General features: G+C 41.5%; 1 protein-coding gene across 1 annotated transcript; it reads right to left on the bottom strand.

Annotated features, from left to right (window-relative positions):
- Window positions 1-2,807: 2,807 nt before the first annotated feature.
- On the bottom strand, window positions 2,808-18,030 carry klhl14 (kelch-like family member 14). Its single transcript, XM_030770047.1, has 8 exons — window positions 17,150-18,030; window positions 14,467-14,588; window positions 9,109-9,198; window positions 8,049-8,127; window positions 7,665-7,855; window positions 3,870-4,028; window positions 3,076-3,233; window positions 2,808-2,948 (listed from the first exon to the last, which is right to left on the bottom strand). The coding sequence occupies exons 1-8, from the start codon at window positions 18,022-18,024 to the stop codon at window positions 2,808-2,810; spliced, it is 1,815 nt and encodes a 604-aa protein (XP_030625907.1). The 5' UTR covers window positions 18,025-18,030.
- Window positions 18,031-19,059: the final 1,029 nt, after the last annotated feature.

Consider the following 19,059-nt stretch of genomic DNA (forward strand, 5'->3'; position numbering starts at 1 on the left):
ATTTTGATTACATTTTATTTCTTTTCCCATGACGTCATATTTATTGATACTCATGTAAGTTAAGCTGTAATGCAAGCTGTTACCAGTAATGTTTAAATGTCACATTGTGTCTCACTGACAGGCTTCTCTTAGCCTTGAAATCATTGGATTTTATAGCGTCCACAATTTGAGTTCTCTATCGCTCTCTAGTATCCAGAGTACTGAACTACTAAAGATAAATTGTAAAATGGGAGTCAATGGAGGCATGGCGATATTAGCCCAGAGGATCTCTCTGCTGCTTTTTAGAGAACGCATCTAAGCAAAGGACAACTCCATACTGCCGCCAGTTGTGTTGGAGTGGTACAACTATTTTGCCGACGTACGATTTTATGACTGAATAGAGAGATACCCTGCATGTCTCTTCTGCTTGTTGAATTGTCTTTTAATAGGTGTACCGATACGACAATCAATATTGCAAACACAGCAAATATATACTTGTTAAGTGTAACATGTTGTGTTACCACATATGAGTGCCTTACTTGAGCACTCTTATATACAATCTGGTAAAGAGCGCATCATTGTTCAGCCCATAAGATGGAGTAAGACGCCTCTGTTTTTGTATTCACTCCATGCCAATGCGAGGAAAAAAAAGAAATGTTAAACTACTAATGATTAACTTAAGACCTCCATAAGTAGTGAACAAAAAAATTTAAATTCAGTTACCTTCTGTTGTTTTTAGAATTATATGAAAATAATATTTTGATCTGTTAATTACATGGGACGTTGTAATAGTATTGCTCTGTGTTTATTCACTACAAACAAAGAAACACGTCACCTGAGATTTTGCTTTGTTTGACACACTGGCTATAGTAAATCTGATATAACAGGTGATAGAGTGATATCCTGAGAAAACAGCTGAGATGTGTGCAGGGGTAAAGGTGTGTTGTCAGAGATATGCTAACTTTAGAAATGCTGAGGGGGGAATGAGGGTCAAGCTTTTTTGGGGAGAATTAAATTTGTTTATGAGTTGAGGTGTGCAGATGCACATGTACTGCAAAGACTGCCCAGTTTGTGTGTGTGTATGTGTGCGTGTGAGTGTGCATGGGTATGGGTATGGTCAGGTGGGGGGGGGGTACTGCTCCTAGTATGAGACTCTCTGGGAACACTTGCTCCCTCAATTAATAGCTGAGGGAGCAAATAAAAGTCAGTGACACATGATCTATAAAATGTATTTTAAAGCATTAACATCTGTGGAATCCAACATGTTCAGTCAGTTTTGCCAGCTGTCATCACAGGTTCCTGGAGGTTCCACTCAGACAGTGAGCCACAGTCAGTCAGGACCCTGAGGAGGAGGGAGGCTGTAACCTGCTCTGCTGGAGGAAACACACAGGCCCTATTTACACCTTGCATTAAGATCTGATTTTGGTTATCTGATCACAAGTGGACAGCTCAAAAGTACAAGTGTTAATGCATACAATGGGCATTCAGGTCGAATCGAGATCCGATCACTCAGACCACATTCGGCACATTCGGAGGTGGTCTTGACCACCTGTACTTTTGAGCTGTCCACTTGTGATTGGATCACCAAAATCGGATCTTAATGCAAGGTGTAAACAGGGCCATAGTATGCAGTAGCAGTTCCAGGTCTGTCTGTCACAGATTAGCGGGAGGGGGCGGGGGGCACAAAGTGCAAAGCAACAGAGGGGCAATGATCGGCTTTTTTTTTTTTTTTTTTACATTTTTTTATTTTCATAATCTAAAATGCAAAGGACATAACAGGATTTGAGAATAAATCCCATGAGCACAAAACTGTTTCACTGCAAGCCATAGTTTACATGGATGAAAATATACACACCTGCCCTGATTCAGTTAGGCAACAGGCAACTGTGCAGCATTGGATTTATACAACATAAGCACATTTAAAAAAAAACAAAAAAACTTTTGTTTGAATTACAATTCATTAGCCCAGTGTTTGTTCCTGTTATTTTGTTTTGTTTTGTTTTGTTTATCAGTCATTGATTTATCAACCAGTTTATTTTATTTGTGGGTTTTTTTTGTTGTTTTTGTTTTCAGTTACTTGGAGTATTGGAGGATGATCTACTTGGTACTAGAAATAGGCACTGTTAAACATTAACAGGTAACAGTAAAAACAAAGCAAAGATATACACACCATATCATATCATCTATGCATTTTACTCCAGGCCATGCTCAGGTCGGACATGGCTCAGTAAACAACATTTTGATTGTTCAACCGTTGACTCCTCACATGTCGAGTCTGTACCATTTTGGACAGATTTTTAATATTGTCATTTTCTCTTGACTTCAGCTGTACAAATGAACTGCCATGTACACCAGGCAACAGTGCCTCACAAGCAGTTGTATAGTTGAAATAGTTGAATTCTATTCTACAGTGTACACTGAATAATGAACTCTTCTGGAGTAAACAGGTATATTCTTTCCTGAATATCCATATCTTCATAAAACATTGCACCCATTCTGTAATGTCTTTCACAAATTACAAAGTACATATGGTTAAGGAAGCTTTATCAGTTAAGCTGAACAGTATGCGTGCTAGAAGTTGAGCAAAAACATTTACTATTTAATAAAAAAAGAACCAATAATATGGGAACAGGTGAATGTCAACACAGATGGACTTCAGATACATGAAACAGATGTTTTACTTTTAAAACCCTCCAGTATTAAAGAAACAAAGTGCTCTTGTCAAACCTGTAAAAAAATAATTTTTACACCTCCTAACCAACTGGAGCCATTCCTCAGAATGATTCTCCCAAAGCCGTTTTTTGTAGAGGGGTCTTTTGTACTGCAGCTCATTTGTTGAAAGGTAGGCAGGCAGGCAGAATCACGGTGGCACAGGCAGGTCCTGCCAGGGGCTCGGCCACCTCACCCTCCAGCTCCGTCCACGTGCCCTTCTCCGGACTGTAGCAGATGGTGGACGACTTGTAGGCTCCCTACAGATGCAGTGTTTTTTTATGTTTGTTGCCTTTAAAACATAAACCTCAGAGAGTGCTGTGAGAGGATATCTAGGATGTTAAGTCTAAATACTAGAGAGTAGAAAGAAGAAGACTGTGTATTTACCATGCTCCAGCTGTAGCCTCCGACCAGGAAAATGCTGTCATCAAGCACCGCACAGCCTGGGCCACTGCGGCCCTCCAGGATTGGGGTTTGGAGAATATTCCACTGGTCTGCTTTAGGGTCATAGCACTCGACCAGCATGACGTCCAGATGGGAGAAACCTGAAACGAGGGTATACATCACACACTCAGACAACTTACCACCAAGACAACCCCTAACACCACACACCTACTCATCACCAAGACAACCCCTCACACCACACACCTACTCATCACCAAGACAACCCCTCACACCACACACCTACTCATCACCGAGACAACCCCTCACACTACACATCTATTCATCACCAAGACAACCCCTCACACCACACACCTACTCATCACCGAGACAACCCCTCACACTACACATCTATTCATCACCAAGACAACCCCTCACACTACACACCTACTCATCACCAAGACAACTCCACACACCACACACCTATTCATCATATGTGCCCCTGTGTGTTAAAGGCATAGCATAACCATCCCCCTTCCTAAATCTCTGAACAAAGCTGTAATAAAATACAGAGCCCTTAAATGGTAGTCCTATGTAGCTGATCTTGTCATAATCAACGTAAAGCAGAATATTAAAAAGGCCATCTCTGACTTATGAAGCAGACAGTGGCAGGTAGTTGTAGATACTGACAGTAGTGCAGCGCAGAGCAAGACTCAGATACAAACTCCCCCATAACCCTTAAACTATTTTATATGTTTAATTACATAACAATAGGTCATTTATATGACTGAGGTTGTTACCTTTGAGATGATTTCCACCAATAGCGTAGAGGCGGTCGTTCATTCCTGCTAAGACGTGAATGGCACGCTTTGTGTTCATATCCTGTTTCCGCGCCCACACGTCCATCACAGGATCATAACAGTACAGCCAGGACACATACTCTCCATTATGTACCCCGCCTACAGAAACACACAAAACACACATTAACACATACACAGACACACACACACACACACACACAGTACAGCCAGGACACATACTCTCCATTATGTACCCCGCCTACAGAAACACACAAAACACACATTAACACATACACAGACACACACACACACACACACAGTACAGCCAGGACACATACTCTCCATTATGTACCCCGCCTACAGAAACGCACACAACACACATTAACACATACACAGACACACACACACACACACACAGTACAGCCAGGACACATACTCTCCATTATGTACCCCGCCTACAGAAACGCACACAACACACATTAACACATACACAGACACACACACACACACACACACACACACACACACACAGTACAGCCAGGACACATACTCTCCATTATGTACCCCACCTACAGAAACACACAAAACACACATTAACACCTACACAGACACACACCCAACACACATACACACACACACACAGTACAGCCAGGACACATACTCTCCATTATGTACCCCGCCTACAGAAACGCACACAACACACATTAACACATACACACACACACACACACACACACACACACAGTACAGCCAGGACACATACTCTCCATTATGTACCCCGCCTACAGAAACGCACACAACACACATTAACACATACACACACACACACACACACACAGTACAGCCAGGACACATACTCTCCATTATGTACCCCGCCTACAGAAACGCACACAACACACATTAACACATACACAGACACACACACACACACACACAGTACAGCCAGGACACATACTCTCCATTATGTCCCCCGCCTACAGAAACGCACACAACACACATTAACACTTACACACACACACACACACACACACACACACAGTACAGCCAGGACACATACTCTCCATTATGTACCCCGCCTACAGAAACACACACAACACACATTAACACATACACAGACACACACCCAACACACACACACACACACAGTACAGCCAGGACACATACTCTCCATTATGTACCCCGCCTACAGAAACACACAAAACACACATTAACACTTACACAGACACACACCCAACACACATACACACACACACACATACACACACAAACACACACACACACACACACACACACAATACAGCCAGGACACATACTCTCCATTATGTACCCTGCCTACAGACACACACCCAACACACATACACACACACAAACACACACACATACACACACACACACACACACACACACACACACACACACAATACAGCCAGGATACACACTCTCCATTATGTACCCTGCCTACAGACACACACCCAACACACATACACACACACAAACACACACACACACACACACACACACACACACAATACAGCCAGGATACACACTCTCCATTATGTACCCCCGCCAACAGAAACACACAACACATACAACACACACATCCAATCACACATGCACACACTGTAATAATTCCAGTGGTACGTTTGAAATTGAAACCTTTTTTAAGAATGCCAAATCAGACATGTATGACACACTGTCATGGTCTTGGAGAGAAAGGCCAGGGACTGTGTGTGTAGTGCCTTTGGAAAGGTGTGGTGACCAGTTGCAATTTCTGGTCACACTTCCAGCAGTCAGTGGAGCAGGGACGCCCAGCTGGAGGAGCTTAATGAGGGCTTTAAAACAAGGGCTCCACCCGCCCCATTTGTCTGGGTATGTCAGTGTGTGTCGCTATGAAGGGGCCCTGGCAGAGTGTTCATTTGAAGACGCAAAACTGGATATAAACAGTGCAGCCAAACAGTGTCTTCAAATGAACACAAACAACAATAGACGAAGGATGAGTCAAACACAAGGGCTTAAATACAGAAAGAGAACTAAACTGGGGAAACGTGACTGGTACAAATTAACAAGGCTGAAACGAGGTTAACAAACAGAATAAACAGGATCAGGTGAGGGGCGGAGACAGACAGAACAGGAGCACAAGACATTTCAAAACAAAAGTCCAAACCGAGGTGCAGGCTGTGACACTCTGAGAGAAGCAGAGATATTTTCTTCACTATTTGAAAAGGAAGGCCTGAGAAAGGTTCATTTGTATAGTGCTCAGCGACATTGCACTATTATTATGTGAAAACAGGTGAAAGGTCACGAGACAGTGCCAGATGTCTGGACGCACAGTTAGTGTTTCCTGTCTCTTCAGAGGGGAACACTCTGTGTCCCTGACCACTGTTTGTCACCCAGCCGTTTGTGTAATCAGACTCTGACAAACTGTGTTAACCTTAGCTAACTGGCCTAATGAGGATGTTCCCCCTTGTTGAGATACAGGCTGAAAATAAAACTTAACAACTTAACTTCCAAACTTCCAACTGTTGGTACAACTGGCAGATGGTTTTCAATCTAAATTCTAGATTTTGAGTTTTTTGGTTTTACATTAGAATGCCTTTAATGCTTGTAATAACCCAAAACACACTGGAAACCACATTCACTAGCTAATGTAATTAATAATTGTATTTTGTTAAAGAGATGGAATAAAAGTGTACACATTCATGCGTATTAATGTAGCCTGACATGCTAATGATGTTTACAATAACATGTCTGGCCTGCATCAACAGAGTGAAGCTGTCAACTACAGTCATAAGTGTCAGTATTACGCTGTGTCACTCAGACTTCTAAAGGACAGGTTTCAAACCTGAAGTTTGATATTTAAAAAAACAGTGTCATGTTCTCTGCTTAAAACAGCTCTGCTGATATGTTTTTGTGTATTCCACTGGCAGTGATAGCTGAGTTAGAGCATGCTAACATTACTGTCCCTATAGCTGGAATCAATAGGACTAATGAGGCTGAACTGAACCAGCCAAACAGTGGCTTCATAGACTTCCCATACAAATGCTAACTGCTCCAATTGTAAAAATCAGCTAGAGCTTTAGTCTGTGCTACCCTGAGGCCAGTCTCACAGTGCAGACCAATCATGGTGTAAAACCTGCCCAATCAATGTCAAAACCACAGTTCAAACTGTATCTGGACATGTGTGATATCTAACTCCATCAGTATGGTGCTAATTGCAACATACCATATTTTCACTAAAAAAAACAATTCACTCAAATGAAATTTGGGCAAAAGAGCAGTATAAGTATCTCCAATGAACTTGCTTTTGTTCTGACACAGACACAAACAGTTTAATACTACAAAATGTATCAAACGACAGTCAGCCTGCTGGTCTTAGGGTGTCACAGGTTCTACTCTTGTCTTTGTAGTGATGATATATGTGTCTATGACCATGGTGTATGTGTCCATGACCGTGGTGTGTATGTCTACGACAATGGTGTGTGTGTCTATGACCATGGTGTGTATGTCTATGGCAATGGTGTGTGTGTGTGTCTATTGCAATGGTGTGCGTGTCCATGACCATGGTGTGTGTGCGTGTGTGTGTGCGTGTGTGTCTATGACCATGGTGCGTGTGTGTGTGTGTCTATGACCATGGTGTGTGTGTGTGTCTATGACCATGGTGCGTGTGTGTGTATGTGTGTGTGTGTGTGTGTGTGTGTGTCTATGACCATTGTGTGTGTGTGTGTGTGTGTGCGTCTACGACCACATTGTGTGTGAGTGGATGAGACAGTTTGAGAATGTGTCAGAGTGACTGACCTGATATATAGATCTTGCCATTGTGAACAGCCCCGGCATGAGCGGCCAGAGGCTGCGGCAGGGAGGACACGTAGTTCCACTCATTTGTCTCCAGGTTATAGGACTCCACACTGGACAGGTAGCCTGTCTCATTCCGCCCTCCAATCACATACAGATGCTTGTCTAGGCAGCAGGCGAAGAAACTGGCTCTCCTGAGAGACAGACCAACACCAGCAGAATAATCATTTCAAACACTGGGCATACAGCATATCTTAGTCATATCTTAATCATATCTCAGTGTTTGTCTTGGGACAGGCATTCCCATTCCTCCATCACATTCTATAGTCCGTTTTTTACTTTAATGACTACGGACATACTCAGAGTCAAGAGGGCAGAATGTGGTACCTCTCCTGCATTGGTGGGAGTTGGATCCAGCTGTTGAATCGTGGGTCATATCGGCTGACGAAGTTAGTGCTGTGTTTTCCTGCAAAGAAGAACACCTGCAAGTTTGTCACTGTTTCATAAACTTGCAGCTTTAAACACATTCACAAATTTCATTTTGTGTCCACTGGTCACTAGTAATTTAATAATTAAAAATTTACTTCCCCAGCAGATTTAAAGGCAGAGATGTAACACTCAGTATCAGATTTCACATTAAACTCTGGTACAGAATATTCAGGCTGGGACTGAATGAGGCAGGACCGTGTTGAGTGGGACTGAATGAGGCAGGACCGTGTTGAGTGGGACTGAATGAGGCAGGACCGTGTTGAGTGGGACTGAATGAGGCAGGACAATGTTGAGTGGGACTGAATGAGGCAGGACCGTGTTGAGTGGGACTGGCTAGGACTGAATGAGGCAGGACCGTGTTGAGTGGGACTGAATGAGGCAGGACCGTGTTGAGTGGGACTGAATGAGGCAGGACCGTGTTGAGTGGGACTGGCTGGGACTGAATGGGGCAGGACCATGTTGTGTGGGATTGTTGAGTGTTCAGAGGATAAAGGCAGTCCTGACTACCCGCCTGTCACAACCAACCAGCATGTCATAAAACAGCCTCAGGAAAGGGACAAGAGGAGCTCATGAGTACAGAAGAGACAGAGGGAAAAAGATATATCAGCCTGGGCAAATCTTTCTCTTTTCTGTTCTCAGTACATGGACATCCAGTGTTTAAGTTTGGTTTTGTTTTTCAGTAATTGCTTTTCTCCTCTCTTTTTGAAAGAAGAAAAAATACTTCAGGTTTTGCAGCATCATATTCCCATTCCTGATGGTTTAACTGTCCTGCATTCAAATCAGACTCCTTAGTTAAAGGACTTCACACAATATATGTATAAAAACACATACATACTTTTCATTTAGAGTAATATATCAAACTGATTAAAGTATATATACTGAAAGAGCTTCAGTTGATAAATTGACATTTGAAGCAGTATAGTCATGGTGTTGTTTGTGTCTGATTAAAGTCCTTTACCATTGGGGTTCCACTGATCCTCTCCTCCCAGCAGGAGCAGGAAGTTCTCCACTTCTACCACACAGTGATGGGCACTGTTATAAGGCATTACTGCAAACAGAGCAAACAAGATACCAGCTAAATGTCTTTCCACACACACACACACACACACACACACACAAACAAACAAGCAAACATGACGATCGCCGGCAGGCAGCACATCTTCCAGTATTACCACTGACACTGCTGAACATACGGTCAAAGTGACTGAACACTAGCATTACATGTTCAGCCAATAATCTCATAATTTCATACAGTCATAAGTTTTTGGAGCCAAACACAAAGGATATACTCAGGGAAGTCAAAAGATGAACACCGTGATGATACTCAGTTTATCACAGTTTTGTTCATCATGCCCATGTCCATCATCAACCTTAAACATAAGAGTCAATATAACAGTGTAATATTTCAGTACTGTGTCACCTTGAGCTCAGTAAACTACAGCCCCATCTCCCCCTCTTAATGGACTTCAGTTAGTATGGGCTATAGTACGAATAAGTCACAGTATAGCAGCATGTTTCAGTTAGTATGGGCTATAGTACGAATAAGTCACAGCATAGCAGCATGTCTCAGTTAGTATGTGCTATAGTATCAATGAGTCACAGCATAGCAGCATGTCTCAGTTAGTATGGGCTATAGTATCAATGAGTCACAGCATAGCAGCATGTTTCAGTTAGTATGGGCTATAGTATCAATGAGTCACAGCATAGCAGCATGTTTCAGTTAGTATGGGCTATAGTACGAATAAGTCACAGCATAGCAGCATGTCTCAGTTAGTATGGGCTATAGTATCAATGAGTCACAGCATAGCAGCATGTTTCAGTTAGTATGGGCTATAGTACGAATAAGTCACAGCATAGCAGCATGTCTCAGTTAGTATGGGCTATAGTATCAATGAGTCACAGCATAGCAGCATGTTTCAGTTAGTATGGGCTATAGTACGAATAAGTCACAGCATAGCAGCATGTCTCAGTTAGTATGTGCTATAGTATCAATGAGTCACAGCATAGCAGCATGTCTCAGTTAGTATGGGCTATAGTATCAATGAGTCACAGCATAGCAGCATGTTTCAGTTAGTATGGGCTATAGTATCAATGAGTCACAGCATAGCAGCATGTTTCAGTTAGTATGGGCTATAGTACGAATAAGTCACAGCATAGCAGCATGTCTCAGTTAGTATGGGCTATAGTATCAATGAGTCACAGCATAGCAGCATGTTTCAGTTAGTATGGGCTATAGTACGAATAAGTCACAGCATAGCAGCATGTCTCAGTTAGTATGGGCTATAGTATCAATGAGTCACAGCATAGCAGCATGTCTCAGTTAGTATGGGCTATAGTATCAATGAGTCACAGCATAGCAGCATGTCTCAGTTAGTATGGGCTATAGTATCAATGAGTCACAGCATAGCAGCATGTTTCAGTTAGTATGAGCTATAGTATCAATGAGTCACAGCATAGCAGCATGTCTCAGTTAGTATGGGCTATAGTATCAATGAGTCACAGCATAGCAGCATGTTTCAGTTAGTATGGGCTATAGTATCAATGAGTCACAGCATAGCAGCATTTCAGTTAGTATGGGCTATAGTATCAATGAGTCACAGCATAGCAGCATGTTTCAGTTAGTATGGGCTATAGCATCAATGAGTCACAGTATAGCAGTATGTTTCCCCTGTGTCTGTCTGGCTGCCCCCTCCTCCTCCTCTCCCCTCCTGCTAAAGTGACCCCCCCCCCCCCCCCCCACCCCCGTTGAAATGGAGAGGAATGGTCTTAGGCGACAGTTATAATGAACACGATCATGTTCACTCAATAAATCTCCAACCGCAAGCTTTTGAGTGTAAATCAGTGAGATGGTAAAGCCCACCTGTCTGTCTCTATCATTCATTTCCACTGTCACCTCGCTGCCGTCTGATGGATAACAGTTGCTGTGAAATTAGACAGCCTTGAATCTCATTCCTTTCCGATTGGCCTCTTCTTGCAATCTAACTCAACTCAGTGACTGCCATGCCAAGGCCCCCCATACAGAGCTGGGTGGTGAAGAGAGGGATCTTACAGCTTTATCTTTCTCCTGACTCTGCTGCACTTCACAGGTAGCATGAAGATTGACAGACACAGTCTCCTGTCACATTACTCACACTTACACAGGACCTGTTTCAGACAAGACTGCACTGCATGATCCTCTGTTCTTACAGCGGCATTCTATTACCTCACAACACCTGGACACATTTAAAAACATAACCGTAATGCACATCAGAGTGATGTGTAAAGAACAGAAATGCAGAGGTGTTTTCAGAGGTGATTAAAGAGCTTGTATTTATGCACAGTGACTGAAACTTGAGTATATATTGCCTTAATCTGTGTAACTATAATGAAATAGTCTACTCATTGACACAGTATCACTGCCCTCTTACTAACAACACAGCACATATTGCTTGTATATTGTGTACTCTGGTCTGTAAATAACATGTCATTGTCTGTATATTCCTGTAGTACTAGAGAGACACCATCGGCCGGAACCAAATTCCTTGTGTGTGTTTACATACTTGGCCAATAAATGTGATTCTGATTCTGATTCTTATTATTCTCTTAGATTCAGAATGAATCCAACTACAAAGTAGCCATTCAGTTTGTAATTATGTCATTTTGAAACTTAAAGTTACAGCGAGAAAGTACTGTAAGGTTAAGATGACCTCACTTAAGGCAGATAAGCAAAACTACATCTGAACACAGGTGCAAAGGACAGAGTCAGTATGGAATGTGTCCAGTCAGCAGTGCCATTCTCCAGCACACCCTGAGGTAAAACCAAACAGCTAAACCACCGAATTGCTGCGACAAGGCCCTGGCCTTAGATGACGTTAGATTAGTCAGCCAGCATCAGCGTAACATGGTAATATTACTGATTCTCTTATTTACCACAAATCCTGAGACATTTAAGTGAGAAACATTTACTTCTGAATGAATAAAGGGATAATAAGAACCAACAGATAATAAAAGCAGGAAATTGTTGGATTCTTTTTCTTTAAAACTCCTCACTGCTTAGTCTGTTTCTAAATGACTGTAAAAGGTAGAGTTATCCACATATATATTAAATATTCCTATTTCTGATATATCATAAATACACGTGTCAAAAGAAACTGATGGATCCGTGGATTCAGTTCCTCGGGGTATTGGCGTTGTTGCTTTACATGAACACTAGGGGGCAGTCTGGTACAGAGGGTCTCACAAACATATCTGGGGACACATCCGTAACCAAATCAGGTCCAGCCTAAACTGTGTGATGAGGGGCTTAATCAAACACTGTCCCCCTTTGGGTTTCGCCTCATTGAAAAGTTATGATTGAATATTAATAACTTGCACATCCAAATGATATCTGGGGGGTTGTTGATGTGTTGAGAGTATGATTTTGCAGTTTGGTCGCTCTTCCATGGGCCATTTGAGTCTTGACGTGGATTCGAAAAACAGGAAATTGCATTGTGACCTCATGGATGTTAAATTGGTTCCAATGTAATTAATGAATTAATGTAAATTTATATTGAAAATGGTGCGATTGCTTGTTTTATATGCAGAGTAGATTTGGGAGGAGGCACCCAGATTGAGTGTACAGTATATGGTTATGCTCTTCTTCGTGCGAAAGACCGTTACGAAACAAAATCCAACGACATTACACATCCCTCAAAGCTTTCACAAAGAAGGATTCAAATATAAACACATATTAATATCACAATGTACACCACACCCTCATTCTACCTCTGCTTTTTGCTAAAACAGAATCTTGCTGTGAAAAAAAGCCATTTTTCAGTCCTTATATGCTTGTTTCCTCCTGTGTGAAGCGCTGTGATGGGCAGCACTGTGTGCAAGTCAAAAAAGTCATGCTGCAATATCAGAGCTGTTTTTTCAGTAGGACTGTCCTGTGTCTTCACTAGTTTTAACCTGTGTCTTCTCTGAGTACATGTGCTGTATGCTGAAAACATTCAGTGCTCAAAATTTTGCTGTACCGGCAGGTCTTAAGAGCCTGCAGATAAAAATTGATCTGGGAGGTGCTTGACATGAATGTAGTTAAATGTGTACTGTAAATGAGTAGGTTTGGTGTGCTTTTTTAGCAATGTTGCTTTTCTGTGCTTTTCTTTTCTGTGCTTTTCAGCTGCATGAAGACATTGGGTGTGTAAATAGCTTGAGCTACCTCACTCATTTAGAATAGCTGTCTAAACACTACACTGTCAATATTACAAAAAGCAAAGTCAAAAATCATTCCGCACTACCTTTGATTTGAACATAATCTATACTTTTACAAGTACAAGTCACAATCATTCCCAGTGGACTTGTGTTGACTAAACTTAGTCTAATGGCATATCTCTCGTTTCTACTTTTCCTCTCTGGGAGCTTGCATACAGAACACATAAAGGATGGAGATGGAATCTAAACGTGTCATTGAACACACAAACAATAGCATAGAAATTCATTCTCTTCAGAATTACCTCCCCACAAGCTGCAAACTCATCTGCATTAATTTTATTAATGATCAATCTAGTTATGTACCATTCCAACACAATTTCTATTCTCACAAGGAAAAAATTATTTTCTTTCATTTCATTTGCATGCTGACTTTACCAAAGCTAAAAATGTTGGCACGTGCCTTAAACATCACTATGTGAGAGACATGGATTATCAGTGGTTAATTTTTGTCAGTTAAACCTCTGTGTTCATTAATTATGGTATAATCTGAATAATCAAGACAGGGTACCAATGATTTCCCTTATCCTAATCCCCGTCTCTGTGGTATTCAAGTGTCCAGCAACCATGTAGAGGACCTGTGTGAGAATATTTTTCATCACCTTCTTCACCAAAATTTTTTTTTTGTTATGAACTTTCAAGAAACATTTCAAATATTCAAATAATTCAGCTACGCTCTCTGAAACATTTTCAGCAGGAATATTTAAAATCGTTACAACTAGTAAAAATGCGTGAGACATCCCTCACTAAACATAAACACAATTCACACAACAAACAAAACCATTATTTTTAAGTGAAACATTTATATGCAAGTGTTGAAAATTTGGTCTTCACAAAGCAGATTAATATGACAGTGGAGTACATGTCTTCCTTTGACGATTAATTTTTGCTTTAGCATTAGATTAAAATTAATCTTGCCTGAAGATTTCTGGGGAAAAAAGAGATACATCATTAACAATGAAAGATCTGAGGGGCACTCTCCCCACTCCCCAATTCCAGGTTAGGAGTTGTCTTGCAGACGTGAGCCTGCCACCCATCATAATACACACACACATACACACACACACACTCACACACAACTGATACTCACATGTCAGGATCTTCCACGTTTTCTTCTCGTCGTCATAGTACTGAACCAGATTACTGGGGAGGCGATCAGGCCCTGGGGGTAGGCCACCAACAAGGAGCAGCATTCTTTTGTTTGAGCGAATTCTGTAAAGAAGCACGGACAAATTTAACAAAAAATTATAACAATACATATTACATTTAAAATATGGATAAAATCTGGTTTTCATGGTATCTTTTTCATTTTGAATAATATGGTCTTTCTGGATGCATGGACTGTTATCAAGCTAATATAGCATTGTATCATTGCTTCTGTACGTGGACTTTTTTTTTTTTAATGAGATATGTATTTGACTGAGTGTGAGTCACTGGTGACTTAGTCTGTGACCTTTATCCTTGAGTACAAACAGCAGTGGCTATATGACCAACAAACACTCAATTACAAATAGTACTCATCTCCATGCCATTGACAGGGTCATAAGTAATGTATCAAATATGCTGCCCTGTGCCTGCATCCGTAGACATGCTCTATACAGACGCCCCTCAGCCTCTGGGAAGCCTTTTTTCAGTCAATTAGCTCTGTAGTCAGTGCTGCACTCACAAAGGGTGGCGTGCTAAGTCATAAACATGTCCAGGCAATTCAGACAAACGCTCTCCCTATGTGTCCCCTCTCTGCTGCTCATCTGACATCTTCAACCAGGTTCCTCCATTTCAAATCTTCTCACACTAAACGGAGCCAAGAATTCTGTTGTTTGTCAGCTAAAACACTAAAATAAGAATGCATTAGATTAAAATAAAAACATAGACTTTATCATAAGGGCCTTTTTTACATACTATAATGCAGGTGCATATTTCTTTGAAACTACAGTTACACTGTTGTTAAACTGATTATTCTCAATCACTGTTTTAACAAAAATCTTAAATATATGGAAATACAATACAGTCACAATTTTTTTTTAAATTTTGAGATAAAAGGAAAAGCCTTGTTTTAAAAATGATATCTATTCTCAAGTTGTTAGGTGAACACCATACATCATATTTTGAACAGTTATTGAGATAAACATGGAGATCTTTGGTGGTAAAGCAGTTTAGCACAGAGATCCGAGGTTTAGGGTTGAGTTTAGTTCATAATGTTAACTCAGTTAAAGGTTTAGGGTTGAGTTTAATTCATACTGTTAACTCAGTTAAAGGTTTAGGGTTGAGTTTAGTTCATATTGCTAACTCAGTTAAAAGTTTAGGGTTGAGTTTAATTCATATTGTTAACTCGGTTAAAGCCAGCAGAGAAAGATAAGTACATTCAGCAGAGAGACAGAGACAGGTACCATGATCATACGACAGCATGCTTACAGTGACTCACCAGGCTTGATCATAAGTACTTTTGACACAGATTGTCAAAGTCAATAGGCCTTTGTGTGAACAGGATGACACGGCTGTGGTAAATGAGGACTAAATGCTGACTGTCTTACGGAGGCGCTGATATCAAACATCATACTCTAACAGGTATTACTCATATAGTGTGCCTTTAAAATTGACAACTGTGCCAAACAAAGCTAGACTGCCTGTAATGTCATATTTATGTTTGCGTCTCAATCAGTCTGACAGTCTGAATAGATATACATCTATCAGCGTACAGTGTAGAGTGAGGATTAAATTATTTATAGCACACAGGTAATGTCAGAGCAGTACTGCAGGTTTAAGGTATAGATACCTGTCACTGTCTCACTCACTACCACTAAGACTCTCACATTCTGTAAGCGCATGTTCTGCAACAAATCAGCCCAGACACTAAACACTACTTCACTTCTCTCAAATTACAACATAGATTTTGGGGTCCACATCAAGAAAGTTTCCCCAAACACTTTTAATATGAATTTAATATAACTTTTCGCATGCATTTAATATAATTTTTGCCATGAATTTAACATAACAAGTTTCCTTTACAACAAATGGCATGGTCAAAGTTTAAGAAATTTCCCCACATCATTATTCTCAAATCCTTGTTGAAAATACTATATATATATATATATATATATATATATATATACACACATCATATTAACACTCAAAACCAACTATATTCATCTTTTACCTAAACTAAAACCACCCTATTCTGATGACTGAAATAGTATGAGAGAACTATGGGTTTGGAATAGTATTGGAATGAATGGACCCAGGAGAGAGTGGCAGGGTTCAGGGTGTGAGGAGCTGTTTTACACACTGAGGAGGCAGAGACAGCATCTGTATGTACCAGAACTTAACCGCTGCCATACCACGCACACGGTCACAGTCTCACTTAATCTCAGAGGACATATTACCAACACAGACACAATAATCTCACTGGATCATTTTTCACATTTATCAAAACTGGAGTCAAAACTAAATAGCCTCAATTGTAATCTCAACAAGCATAAAGAAAGAGTTTGGAGTGACAAACGACACAGTGACCTAGAGCGAAAGCCACAGCCACTGAAAACAAACACAAACTGAGCATATATGATAGTCCTGAGAAAACTTAACTTCACTGTGCATGTGCATGATGTATTTTATGAATTAGGATGACCTCACATGACACATAAAATCATAAAACTGATTAGCATGTTAAATTTAAAGGTAAAACTGAGCATTGGGCTGTACTAAAGATCTGGATCTCAGGTGTGTGTGTTTGTGTGAGTAGGTGTGTGTGTGTAGGTGTGTGTGTAATTTCTCACCTGCTAGCCATTGTCTGCCTGCAGTGCTGCCTGAAGGGCATAAGGTGGTAGTTCATAGCATCCAGAAGTAACTTCTGACACACAGGGTCACTTCTCATAAAATCCACGGACTGCACCCTCTCCACCAGCTCCGCAGCAGGGATGAGGGCGAAGCGCAGCCTCTTCATCAGGTCCGGGGCGTAGTGCATGCGGGTCTCCCGGTCATGCTCCAGCCACAGAACCGACATCTGGAAGAGGGCCAGCTCCGACTCCACAGGCGGCGGCAAGGAGTCCAGCATGGCACACATCTCCTCAAAGTTCAACAGGAGCACATCCTCCACCAGGTACTTGTTGGCGAGCTTCTTAGTCTCATCCAGCCCGTGAAGGGCAGCAATCTTGCAGATCTGCTTGTAGTTCTGCACAGAGATCTGGTCGTTGAGAAACTGCACACTGAGCTTGGTGATCTGGGGAATGTTGAGGATCTTGCTGACAGAGAGCACCTCTTCCACTGTGTCCAGAGACAGGGTGACGTTGGCAGTGTACAGATACTCCAGCACCAGCCGCAGTCCTATGGAGGAGCAGCCCTGCAGCACCAAGTTGTTGATGGACCGAGTGCTCGGCAAGAGCTTGTCATCGGGGGAGGAGGAGGGTGTTCCGCTGCTCCCCTGGTCCTTTCCTGCCAGACCCTCGTTGTTGAGCGTGTGACTAGAGAACAGAGATCTGAAGTACTGTGAGCAGGAGGCTAGCACTGCTTTGTGGCAATGGAACTGCTGCCCCTGAGCTGTGAGAGTCACATCACAGAAAAGCTGCTTCCTCCACAGGAGGTTGAGCCCGTGTAGCAGGGTGTCACTGTGTGTCGGGTCAAAGGTGGATGTTCTGTCACCCGATCTGGACATGACTTAGGGGCTGCTTGCACCTCCTGAAAGTAAACATCGCAGGACATTGACTCCATTTGACGATGTTTCCTTATTCCTAATTAAAATATCCATTACCGTCCTACGATCTAAAATACCGGTACTCATGTTAATAACAGAGATATGATTAAGTTTATGTTTCGAATACGTTTTTGTATAGCCAAACACAATCGCCTTTAAATGAGAGTACACGGAGCAATGATTTTCTTTGCTGAAACTGCATTTCGTGGCGGATCTGTATACTACGGAATAAAAACAAGATTTAAGGTCAATACAATGCACTTCGTATGTATCATGTACTCTTTTAGTTGTAATTCAGTCAGTCGAGACCATTACATTTCAAATGGCCGCTGCGGACTGTCGCGTACTGTCAAAACAAACTACAATATGAGATACCGCAGCGGTTTCTTTGATAATACAACTTTAGTTGACACAGTGTAAAGCAAGCTCACTGTATTCTATTAACATGCTGTATTCAAACTGTTATCAGCACTCGTTGTGCTGATATCTTGCAACACCCCCTCAGCAGGAACATTTACACATTCCTGGTATGTACGCAGAGTGATACAAAAGCAATTAGTTTGTCTCCGGAACCATCACGGACGTGCGATTGCGCCTCATTGTTGGCTACCTAAGGTAATATATAAGCAACATAATTTCGCTATTTAACAGACACATGCATGCTAACACGTCGATACATCTATGCGAGGACACAAGAACATCCATAGTATCATTGTGTTGGTAAACTTGACACGAGCTTGCTATACCTTCCACTTTCGCTGTCGCCACATTCTCTCCAGCGCCTGTCACATCTAAATGATGTTAGTAGCCAGCTTCAGAACACAAGCCAAACTTACCTGACTTACGAGCTCGACAAAAAGAAAGTGAGCTTCAGATCCACAATATTCTCACTTGACTTTCCTTTGTTCTCCTTTGTTAAATATCCTCTGCTTTCAAAAGTCTATGTTCGATGCCTCAAAATAATCATTGATTCCAACTATATTGACACTATTTTAC

Source organism: Chanos chanos, chromosome 3 (assembly GCF_902362185.1).
Source record: "Chanos chanos chromosome 3, fChaCha1.1, whole genome shotgun sequence".
NCBI lineage: Eukaryota > Metazoa > Chordata > Actinopteri > Gonorynchiformes > Chanidae > Chanos > Chanos chanos.